At 50.8% G+C, this 12464-nt stretch overlaps 1 protein-coding gene across 6 annotated transcripts in view; it reads right to left on the bottom strand.

Moving 5' to 3' along the window:
- DVL3 (dishevelled segment polarity protein 3) overlaps window positions 1-12464 on the bottom strand; it is a 45241-nt gene that overhangs the window by 9373 nt on the left and 23404 nt on the right. For 5 of the 6 annotated variants that reach the window (XM_050966250.1, XM_050966251.1, XM_050966253.1 and 2 more), the window contains exons 2-7: window positions 8083-8152; window positions 3101-3222; window positions 2266-2372; window positions 1213-1348; window positions 814-907; window positions 262-331 (exon numbers count right to left, since the gene is read on the bottom strand). In XM_050966250.1, coding sequence (XP_050822207.1) covers window positions 262-331; window positions 814-907; window positions 1213-1348; window positions 2266-2372; window positions 3101-3222; window positions 8083-8152 — 599 coding nt within the window. Of the gene's footprint in view, window positions 1-261; window positions 332-813; window positions 908-1212; window positions 1349-2265; window positions 2373-2977; window positions 3080-3100; window positions 3223-8082; window positions 8153-12464 lie in introns of those variants that run through there. The other variant, XM_050966254.1, reaches the window with a different exon arrangement.

The raw sequence follows: 12464 nt of genomic DNA on the forward strand, positions 1-12464 counted from the left end.
GAGGCTGAAACTCATCTTGGACCAAATCCCAGGACCCAAAACCACTCTCCCCACCATCCCAATCCCAACCACATTCTTGCAAACTGGCAAATCTTTAAGGGGACTAATGCTTCAGGACCAGTCAGTTTCCCCAGGGGACTCTCTCCTTTCATTACCTCCCCACTCCTCCATCTCCCTGCTCCCCCACTGCACCTCCTGATCTCACTCCTGGAGCTCAGGAGAGCCTCAGGCCCAAACAGAAAGACAGAGTCTCTCACTCACCCATGTTCAGAGTGACCGTGATGATGTTCAGAGACATAGTTGAGTCCGTGATGCTGCTGAAGGACGACGACTGCAACACAGTGAGGCACAATGAGACGTCCCCCTGCTCCCTGGCCCAAGCACAGTCCCTGCCAGTTCTTACGGCTCTCTGGCGCCCGCCGTCCCTCCTGCTCTCTGTACACCGTTCCTATGCTCCCCACTGTCCCTTCTATTCCCTGTAGTGCTGTCCCCATGCTCCCACCTCTGACCCCACCCCAGTCAAGGCAGGAAGCTCCACAAATGGACTGGTGGCTGCACCCCACACATTCCCACTGTGACAGGGACAAGAAAGGCCTTTGGTCCTAGCAGCAGCACTGACCCAGAAGGGTTTGTGGTACTTTCACCAGCAGATTCTCAGCACCTGAGCCAGGTTTGTAGTGACTGGAGATTCCACCAGCTGAGTTTCTGGGGGCCAGGGTGAGGCCTAGCCCTCACATGGGAGTGGGGAGGGGCATGTTGCAGGTACCAGAAAGCCCAGCCACAGCTTTGCAATTGCCCTCCCAAGAGATGTACCCGCTCAATGCGTGGCGCCTTTTGTTTCCGCCGGCGTCGCTTGTGCCTTCTCATCAGGCGGGAGGCGCTGCTCTGCTCTGTCGAGCTGCTTAACCTGCCGGCAAAGGAGACAGTCAGTGCCATTGCCCGCGAGGGTCAACAGAAGATGGGTCTGTCAGCAAGACAGCCACAAAGGAGGAGCAGGGTGAGAGAACACTGTGGGCCAGGACGGGGGGCAGCAACAAAGCTGTATGGGGAGCAGACAACTGTAATAGCAGAAGGGACTGCTGGTCGGGATTGAGGGCCACTAGCTGAGGGAAGAGCCCTGAAGGATGGAGCTGAGGTATCCCGATTTGGCATCTCCTTGGCACTAAGAGTGAAAGAGGTGCCCATGTTTCCCCAGGCCTCACGCCCTCCTACCTGCTGGTGGAGTCATCCTCATCCGAGTCGAAGAAGCTGGTGGTCTCCAATTCGCTGCTCATGAGAGTGGAAGAGCTCTCGTACCCGCCTAGGTCTCGGCGCCGCTCTCCTTTTGCCGTCCCATTCACTCTGGGTGCTGGGGGGAGAGAGAGAAGTCAGCACTCCTGGGAGATGCAGGGAGATATTGCTGCGGCAGAGCTGCATCCCGGCCTCCTGCAGGAGCACTAGGTGGGCTCAGTGCTTCACAGGGCGGAATGTTGGGACTCAAAAGGAATGACAAGGGGAGGAACCTGGCCATCAAACACCACATCTTGGCATGAGGGGGCACTGTGCTGCCCTCCACACTTTGACCATTCCCCATCTCTTCAGGGTTACAACTTCCCTGGCTCTTTAGATAATGGGGAAGGAGGTGGTGAGCCACTGGGAGCAAGGGTCGGAGCCACAACGATCCCTACAGAGTTGGGAAGGTTACTCAGAGATGGTCACTCTGGATGAGAGGCGCCAGGCCGTGGGCAATGAGTGCAATGCAGTGCCTGCCCAGGCTGGGAACCACTCTCTCCTCCATCTCAGCCTTTCACCGAATCATAGAATATCAGGGTTGGAAGGGACCTCTGGAGGTCATCTAGTCCAACCCGCTGCTCAGAGCAGGACCAATCCCTGGGAGGGGTTAGAGCCCAACACAGGTGCCTGTGGGCTCCGGACCTTCTGCAGCGCTGCCCCTTATAGACATGTCCTGCCTTAGGTGCTGGGAAACAGCCTCTCCCCAAGTGCAGCAATGGAGAGGTGCCTTGCCCAGTGGGGGACAGTCCCTGCCCACTGTGGTATCTAGGGGCAATGGGTGTTCTGCCCCTCCTGCCTCCCAAGACTCATGTCCAACACTTTGAGATGACACATGGGTACACTAGGATCCGGGGGCCAGCTCACAGTCGTGGTATGAGACTGTCACATCCTTGGGATCCGGCTGCTCATGCTGGGGGATTTACCCTCACTGCTGCCCTGATTGCACAGCAGGAGTCAACACACAAGCTCTGCAGGGCAGGTCAACGGGCTCACCATGCTCAGGCCCATCTTTCCGGCGAGGTCTCTCCCTCTGCGATGAAACCACTGAATCTGTCTCTGTCTCGTTATCCAGGTTCTCCCGACTCCCCCCGGTTTTGGGGCTGCAGAGGGGTGATACATCCAACAGAGAACTCAGTGGTTCCCCAAGGACATGAAGGGGCCCCCCTCACCTCCCGGCATTCCTTGCTCTGACATACGCCAGTTATGCTGCACTTCTCAAGTCGTATTTCCTGTTATCCCCTCACTTTTGAAGCGGCATACCAGGGCCACTAGGTGACAGTTTCCACCCCTCTTTCTAGTGTGGGATTGGGACATGTGGGGTTTAGAGTGCACACAGCCTCAGCACGGGACAGGGGAGTGGGCGTACAAGCTGAGTCCCACACTGGGATGGAGCTGGGAGGCAAGGCAGTTCAGGGAGCAGTTTTCCCACGCCCTGGCAAGCCCTCAGTGGTACCATTGTTAAAAGAAAAGGGAGATGGAAACCTGTCATGTGTGATGGGCAAGGGGAGATCAAAGCAACAGCAGCAGGTGACGTGGGTCCTCTTGCTGCTTGCAGCATTTCCCCCTATCAAACGATCAAAGAACTCCAGTCCTAGTGCTTGTTACTCCAGTCCCAGCTCCACCACCCAAGGGACCCTGTCCTAGCACTCCATTCCCAGCCCCACTTCTGAAAGCTTGCATCCCTACCATGCTGGTTAGCCCCTACCCTTCCATCACTCTCCCCATCTTGGTTTGTGACAAATGGGATCACGTGGCCACTTCCGGCTCAGAGCTCACTTGACAGCCTGTCCTGGGGAAGCCCACTGAGATGCATCTCAACATGGCTTACTGGAAGGAGGGAGGCCTGGAGTCCCCAATGCCCCCGGTACGCTCCATGGAGGGCGGCAGCTCCGGCTGGTTATCGGCACAGACAGACCCCCCATCTGAGTGCGACCCCTCCGCAGACACCAGCTGGAGAGAGGAGAGAAAGGGAATGAAGTGGCTCAGGATCAGGGTGGGAGCCTCAGCATGAGGGACATTTACAGCTACACTGGTCTCAGGAGCAACTGGGGCTTCCAGCCCCTAGGAGCTGGTGGAGGAGGAGGGCTGGGCTATGCCCAACACTGGAGCAGACCCCCAGTGTGCTTTCCATCCTGACTTTTCCAAGTACTCTGCAAACCCACTACCTTAGTCAGCCCACCGGGTGTGGGCACCGCCCGTAACCTGCCCTGTGAAGGGCTTAGTGCCTTGCCCAGAGCAGAACTAAGCACCAGGGCTTTGTGCTCTGCACAACATTGTATTAGACTGGCCATGAAGTAATCTACATTGCATGTATTTTGGGACAGCACCAAACACAGCAAGGCCCCGATCTAGACTGGGGCCTCTGGGTACTATTGTAAATAACCACCCACTGCCTGAGCCCAGGCTCAGAGAATAGGATACAGTGCCTATCACCACCAAGGCACCAACACAAGCATACCCCAGGCAGGGAGAACTGGCTGGCTCAGCAGGGTTGGGGAAAGGACAGAATGGTCTGTTTGAAGATGGCTCCAGCTGAGGTCGTTTCTAACTGGATATATCCCACCACACCACTGCCAAGCTGTGTTTGAAAGTGGTTTAGCTGGCACCACATTTAAGCATGATTCCCAAACTTGGTCTGCAGGAGAGGTAGGGACCTAGGTTACTAAATCAAATGCAGCTTAGGAGAGCAGTGATCAGAAGTCACTTTCCTACGAGGGCTGATCAATAGCCTCTGAGACAGAGAAACCAAGGCCATGTAGGCTAGGGAGAAAGCTACAAAGAGGAGCCAGCCAGGAGAGGCAGAAGCAGCCAAAGCAGGGACCATTGGTTCCTTGGAGAACTGTCTACAGTTTCCACTGGACTTTCTCTGCCCAGTGCTGACTGGCTGTTTGCTCCAACCTTCCCCCTTTCCTCAGTCTTCACCTCAGCATCACTCCTCCTACCCTCTTGTCTCCTCCTCTCTCTCTCCCCTTCCCCATCCCGCACTTCCCTTTAGCTGATCCCCTCAAACTAAACCAACCAAGAAAAGAAAAAAAAAAAATCACAGAACTAATGTGCCGTCTGCTGCCATCACACTGTCCCCTCTGCTTGTGTGTTCTACCCCTTCCTCTGTCTGCTTTGTTTAGCCTGTACGGCCTTCAGGGCAGGGACTGCCTGACTGTTCTGTGTTTGTACAGTGCCTAGCACCCTGGGGTCCTGGTCCACAGCTAGGGCTCCCAGGTACTGGAGCAATACAAACAATAAATAAAAACCGTTCCACGGTTTCCCCTTTCATTGCTGGGCTTGGCTGCCCCAAACATGTTTCCTACGTGGCATGTGTCATAACCTTAGTCCCAGATTTGGACCTTAGCGTCCAAAATATGGGGGTTAGCATGAAAACCTCCAAGCTTAGTTACCAGCTTGGACCTGGTACCTGCTGCCACCACCCAAAAAATTAGAGTGTTTTGGGGCACTCTGGTCCCCCTGAAAAACCTTCCCTGGGGACCCCAAGACCCAAATCCCTTGAGTCTCACAACCAAGGGAAATAATCCTTTTTCCCTTCCCCCCTCCAGGTGCTCCTGGAGAGATACACAGACACAAGCTCTGTGAATCCAAACAGAGTGACTCCCCCTCTCCGTTCCCAGTCCTGGAAACCAAAAGCACTTTCCTATTCCCCCAGAGGGAATGCAAAATCAGGCTAGCAAATCCAACACACAGATCTCCCCCTGAGTTCTTCCTCCCACCAATTCCCTGGTGAGTACAGACTCAATTTCCCTGAAATTTCCCAGTAAAGAAAACTTCAACAGGTCTTAAAAGAAAGCTTTATATAAAAAAGAAAGGAAAAATACATACAAATGGTCTCTCTGTATTAAGGTGACAAAAATACAGGGTCGATTGCTTAAAAGAATATTGAATAAACAGCCTTATTCAAAACGAATACAAATCAAAGCACTCCAGCACTTATATTCATGCAAATACCAAAGAAAAGAAACCATATAACTTACTATCTGATCTCTTTGTCCTTACACTTAGAAACAGAAGATTAGAAAACAGAACTACTTCTCCAAAGCTCAGAGAAAGCAGGCAGAAGACAAAAGACTCAGACACAAACTTCCCTCCACCCAGAGTTGAAAAAATCCGGTTTTCTGATTGGTCCTCTGGTCAGGTGCTTCAGGTGAAAGAGACATTAACCCTTAGCTATCTGTTTATGACAGCATGTTTCCTGCGCTGAAGAGCAAGGGGACTGGCAGTGAGTTCTCTCCAGGCCCAAGGAGAGGATTCTGACACTGTCCCTCAGTCTTGGCCCAGTGCAGCACTGGCCCTAGAACAGGAGCTGGTGCAAGTCTGGAGATGGGCTGAGCAAGAATGACAGGACAGCTCGAAGCGAGAGGTACCAGGCCAAGCAAAGGCAGGCCCTGATCTTACTTGCTTGGACCACCTGGGCCCCAGTTCTTCTACTTATCACTAGCCATGGAAGGGAACAGGGCCTGATCATAGGACAAACAGGGAATGCTCCACTGCAGGTAGACAGAGCTCTGGAGAGCACACTGCCGGAAAGATAACCATGGGTGGAAGAGGAGGGACTTGGCTGGCAACTAACTGGGCTTTGCTTTCTTTCATACCATCATATCCTCTCTTTCCTGATGCAGCTGGGGAAAATCCACCTGCAGCTCTGCTTTCCGTCAGCGGAGGGCACTGCAGTTATTCAGAGAATTGAACAAAGTCTGGCTCCAATGAGCCCCCAGGCAAGCAAAAACCTTGTTGCAAAGGAAGGTGGGGTGAGATGCTGGGAGGCCCAGGAAAGTGAGACTGGTTATGGTGTGTGGTGGGCTCAGGATTAAATTGCCAGTACAAGAGAAGCGTCAGAGAACAGGTTCTGAAAATGGCACCCATGGCCCTCTCCATTTAGATGCTGTGGGAATGGGGCCACAGAAATAACTAGACAGACAGACAGGGGGCTGGATCCAGACAGTAATCTAACAGCACCAGGCCAGAACTCCCCCTCCCTTGTTGGGTGAGGGTCTGTCACTGCTTCGTAAGGCTCCTGCACTTTCCCTGCCTCTTAGCTGCCATGAAGGCTGCAGACTCAATCCCCCCTGCTAAAATGAGCACTAGATTCCTGAAATAGCCTCACTCTAGCCTGTCTGGCTGCAGCAGAACAGACCACACAGCTCCCAAAGCTACCAACTGATGGGGAATCTTGGGGGAGTAAGGGGGGGGCATCAGAATGTCAGCTGCGCCCAGAGGGAGCCGAGTGCTACTGCCCACAACACACAAGGACTGAAAGCCGCTGCTAAGTCCAGGTATCTGACTGCCCCACAAGGAGTCCAATTAACTCAGGCCCCAGCTACAGCAGTATCACTTGCTAACCTGCCTGGGGCACTGAGAACACAGACTGGTTCTGCATAGATAGATCGGACCAAACCGTGTTATACCCATGATATGACTCTGCTCAGCCACAGGCCCTGAATCTGTCAGGGTGCAGGAGGGGAAGCCAGCTGCTGTGCATGCATAAGAGCCACATTTAGAAGTATGACAAAGAAACTGAGTTGGGGAGCAGAGGGCTCGCAGCCTGCAGGCTCCATTGACCAAGCACATAAGAACAAAAGCAACTCGGAAGGGGAAGAGCAGAGCAGACAGATGCAGCTGCAATAAATACTGGAGAAGGATGACAATTGGACAAGTTCGGCGCAGTGCAGGTGCCCAGCAAGCCACTAGAGGGAGAACTGCAAACTGTTCGGCAGCAACTAAAAAAAGACGAACTGTTTGTGTGTCTGAGCTGGCAGAGAGGCCCCCATTCCCTGCACACACACACAAAGGATTCAACCCCAGTGACATGGGTGCCTTTTTCAGACGTACTCATAGCAGGGATAATGCATGTAGCATGCCCCGGACACCCAACTGGCTGGTATCCTTTTACCCTAACCTTACTGCTCCCTATCCTTCTTCCCCAACTGTCCTACCACCACCACTGCCGTTTTGGTGCCCCTTGTCTGACAGTAAATGGTAAGCTCCTTAAGGCAGGGACTGCGTGTAATTTATCTGCACTGGGAGGCACCAGCACTCATTCGGCCCAGGTCGTTAGTGTCTGATGGTGGCTTCCATTTGGGGATCGCTGGGTGGCCTCTAGGAAATGAGCTGTTGGATTTCAGTTTAATTCCTAGTAGGCAGATACTCACATCCCCCCAACTAGCATCATCTGTAGCCTCAGCAGAGAGGGTAAGGGCTCAGTGGGCCATGGAGACCAAACTCTCCTCGTGTCCCAAGATGGGGTCCCCCCCAGGACAAGGGGGAAAAGCATCTGCCTGGAGTGGGATGGAAGGAGAAGCTTGCCTGTGGCTGCCCAGACAGTACCTTCAGTCTTCAGGACAGTCAAATCCAGTTCTCTTTTCCAGCACTTAAAACCCTTTGCTACAATCATCTGTGGTGGAACTTGGAAAAAGGACCCTGGTGTCGGGGCTCACTAGTTACCCTAGGCAGGCCAACAGCAGAGCTCCAAGCAGCAGCTACACTAGGACGCAGTTACAAAAGGGCTTGATACATGTTTTTAACTATTGTATCCCCAGGACTGTCTCCTAGTGGTTGTGGGGAACGCAGGACAGACTTGCTCTAGGGTTCAGGACTAGGATGGGAAGTGGTACCCTCAGCCCAGACACTCAGGAGCTCAGCATGGTTTCAGTTCCTGCTACAGTTAGTGCCTCTTCAGTACAAAGCACAGCTGTCCCACTGCTCTGTCTAGCACTGTACAATGGGAATGGTGATTTTCAGAGCTGCTGGTGGAGTCTGATGTAGAGATAGAGAGACAGACATCCAGCCAAGAGTCCTGCTTACCCAGGATACCACCCGGCCATTGAAACAGGGAAGCTTCGCATTATCATCTGAGATTTCTTCCTTCACGACCCTGTGGAAAAAAGAGACGGGACAAGTTAGCAACAAGGCTCAAAGCCTATGGTTAAGGTCACAGAAGGCAGCCTCTGGGTTGAGCCATCAGATTGGTCATGGGGCAGGAGGAGATGAGAGGGGACAAGGAACTCCTGCTGTTCACAGAGGCACCCACGCTGGGCTGCACTGTCATTTCTGATCCCCCATGGCGTTGGCAGCAGAAGGTCCCACTGCAAGTTCAGAAAAACGGCCAATCGCAGGTTTGATGGGGTGGGAAAAACCTTGGAGGCAGTACAGACTCCAGCTGCTCAGCTATCTCAACAGAGCCCAGAAAACAGGGGGAGCAGGGAGATGCCTGGAGAGAAACAAATGGAGGGAAGTAACCAGGGCGCATAAAAATCGATAAGTTAAATCATTTGAAAATTGGATTTTTTAAATTTAAATTAAATGCACTTAAAAAAACCTTTAAAAATATATTTGAAATTATGACCAGCTATGTTAAGGCCTAACATCACTATGATCAATGAAAATCATTTAAAATAAAGACATAATATGCTGCAAGAATCCCTCCTCAAATTTTAAAGAGTTAAAGGGTGCGGGTTTTTGAATTACATACAGACTCAGGGGAAAAGATCTCTCTCTTCTGAGGTCCACTCAAGCTTTTTAAAGATGTCACAATGCCATGTACATGCCATGCATTAAGTATCCGGATCATGTACAGTATTTGCAATGGAGTCAATGCTGCTATCTTCATTTTTCCAAATGTAACTACTTTCCGTTTCTGTTGTACAGGAAAGACGTTATTGTTGATTTCAGTTTAGCTAGCAGGTGCAGAGAATATTTGCTTCATTTGGCTTGGTTCATCAAAGTTGACAAACTGATTAGGAGTTGAAAAAGCAGGAAAGCTTGCTTTCCTCCGCCACTCTATAACTAAAATCCCGAGGGACATGAGGGCAGAGTTTCAAAGGTAATAAGGGACCTAAAGATGCAGAGAGGTACCTAGGTGGATTTTTAAAAGCACCTAGGCAGGGTAAGTGCCTAATTCCCATTGATTCAACTCTTGTTGATTTCAAAATCCCACTGAAGTGAAAGGGAGCAGGAAATGTTGTTACAATGAAAGCCTCACTTAATATTTTACATTTCAAATGCTGTAATTGGTTTCCCTTCTTTTCTGTTTTTTTAATAGAAAGTTAAAAAGTTGTACAGGTGTGTTCACCATGGTCTCCGTATACCAAAACCCAGGACTTGGTTAACACTGTTTAATGTGGGACAGTGACTGGGTTTTGACAACACCTTTAGCCCATACATTAATTTAGATTAAATACAACAGCACCTATGTGCAAACACCTTTGAAAGTTTGGCTTACAGTGACCAGAAACTATCTGCCACTTGGTTACCTACAGTTAACATTGCCTTCATTTAACAAATCAGTTTTAAATGTAAAACATGTTTTGATAACCTTACATAAAAAGAAAAAGTATCCAGCACATTTAAGGTGATTTTATTCAGCTAAAAAAACAATTTTAAAATGCTGGTTTTGAGCATTTTAAATTGCATTCTAATCTCCATCCAAATGTAGCTTGACACAAATCACACAAAAGAAGTTAATCTAGTAAATAAGAAATGCATCATTTACCATTTTCTAACATAAAAAATGTAAAAATTTAGATTCTGAATGTTAAGTTATATAATTGCTTAAATAAATGCATATGTGCATAGATATTATATACATAATTTAGTAAAAAGGCTATATTTCATTGCAAATCAATATGTTTTAACCAATGAGAATGAACCTTTCTTCAGTAAAAGAACTAAAAAGTACAAATGCAAAATAGGATTTAACTTGAGTCAGGGTTTCTAGTTTTCTTATTTAAATCATGATTCAGATTAGTGATTTAAATCACTCCACTCTGGAAGTAACTATTACAGCAAAGCAGGAAGGCACAAAACAAGGACCATGTCAGCCCTGCCCCAGGTGTCTAAGGGCTGCCCCTAATTTATAGAAAATAAAACTGGATGCAGCTGTCTTCCCTGGACTGCGACCCATCATCCCAGCATGTAATGCAAACTGGTCACTTATATCAAGGCAGAGCACGCTGAGACATGCGAACATAGGTGCTCAGATAACTGCCAAAATTAGAGCAGCAAACCTCATTTACACTCTTAAAGCATCAACCAAAGGTAAATGGACAATGCTATGTGCCAAAATCTGGGGAACGGGCTCTGCCCCACCCTGCCAGCAACATCAGCTGCTCCATTCAGTGCCACAGGCTCCCATTAAGGGAGTCACCGAATGAAACCAAACAGATTTCAAGATCACCACTGGTTGTCAACACACAATTGTCATGAGCCCTTCCCAAGGCAGAGAAACAATGGTGCCTAAGGGGCTAGGGGAGGAAGAGAAGAGATGCAGCATCTCAATTCCACAACAGCCCAGAAGGCAATGTCCCTTGGGTACAAAGGAAGATATATCCACAGATCGAGAGGGCAAGAACACTTAGCACTCGGAGGAGGAAGGATTAATCTGCTCTAAGGTGTAGCCAACCCAAGGTCACATCAAGGCAGCAGCAAACCCAGGATTAAAACTCTGCCAGCCTAATGCTCCTTCCTGTAGCCTGTGCAGTCTTCCACTGACACTTTCAGCATGGCTCTGATCCATAGAGCAAGTGTCAAATGCTGGCACATTGCTGAGGAGACACCAGTCTCTTTCAGCACCCAGGCCAGCCTGTCTCACTTGCTAGAAGGCTCCCCCAACAACCCCTCCTTGCCTGGCAGCACTAACATCCACTCAGAGTGACGCAGGCAGCCTGGACTCCAGCCAGTTCCTAGAGAGAGCTCCAGGCAGAGCCAGTTCCCAGTACAGTCTGCAGCTTCCTGAGGGGCACAGAGCCCAAAATGCAGGCAAAGGGGGCAGTGCTACCCACAGGCAGGGACAAAGTGACCAACAGCCAGGAAGGGATTGAATAGCTGCACAGGAGCGATAGGGGAGACCCCACAATTTCAGATGGCATGTCCCACCAGGGATCTGCTCCCCATGTTCCACAGAGAAACAGAAGGAACACAGTTGCTCCAGGACAGGAACAGGCCTTTCAGGATTCACATTGGTGCTGGGAGCAGATTTCTTCCCCAGTGCATGGACAAGCTCCTCCCAATCTACCCCTCTAACTTCCCTCCATAACCTGCTCCTAGCATGCATGTTGCATTATTTATCATGTATTCACCACCAGGATTCCAGTGTGCAATGAATACATATTTACAATCCCAGAGGAAAGCCTGATAGCCGTGAGCTAGTCAGACACATGCTGAGCAAGACCATTCCCCCCAACCCTCCCAGTTCTGCCGAAGCCTGTCAATCCTGTCAGCACAGCTCCCCAAGCTATTCTAGCCCTAGCCTCTCCACTCCATAGATCTGCTGAAGCCTCTCAATCCTGAGCTAAGATCCTCTGCCCCTCTATGCCTCACGCTACCCCAGGTCAGTCACACCTGAGCTGGGAGCCTCCCATGCGGGTAATGCCACATCTGTTCTCGATAGGTTGCACAGGACAACCCTGGAGGAAGCCATGGAGAGGAACAGGGCCGCATACCTCCTGGGGCCAAATCCTCAGCTGGTGGGGTTCTTCCTCCAGGGTTCTCAAAGCACCAGGTGAGACTGAAAGTAGCTTTTCATTCTCAACTCTCTAAGGACCCTTCTACCTAGAGAAAGCCATGGCAGCCCTGTGGAGCCCAGCAGGCTACCAGGCCAAGGCTGATCCCAGGAGAACTACTCCTGGTTTGCTGTGCACAAGGCAGGCTGGCCTCACATCTGCAAGGGTTTAACAGACCCACTAGGTTTGGGTAGCTCTGGAGCATGCCGAGAAATGATATCCTCTCCCACCCGATGAGAACTCCTAGCTATTATTGGGCAGCCCTAATCCTGCCCAACTGAGCGTGGCATGGGCCACATGACACAGAGCAGACTGCAATGGCTCTGCAACCCACGGAGATCATCGAGCCCAGCAGTCAACAGGGCTGGGAAACTGCTTCAGATGAGATCTGTATTCTTCACAGGCCATCATCCCTCCATATCATCCCCGAAGAGCGACCTACGCGGTGTGTGGTCAGTACGTGACAGCACAGACCCAGGTGTGAGAGGACTGAAGATACCCTGGACCTCAGTGGGCTACGACAGCGCATTGCACTGCCTTCTGCAGCAATCTGCCATGCACAAACTGCACCTCAACCTGACCCATAGGCACACGAAGCGCAGCAGCCGTGGGCAGAACAGCACACCACACGCAAACTGCACACAGGGCCTGGCCCCTGGGCAGTGTTCCTCACACTGCCTCACTCCT

This window comes from Gopherus flavomarginatus, chromosome 8 (genome assembly GCF_025201925.1).
Source record: "Gopherus flavomarginatus isolate rGopFla2 chromosome 8, rGopFla2.mat.asm, whole genome shotgun sequence".
NCBI lineage: Eukaryota > Metazoa > Chordata > Testudines > Testudinidae > Gopherus > Gopherus flavomarginatus.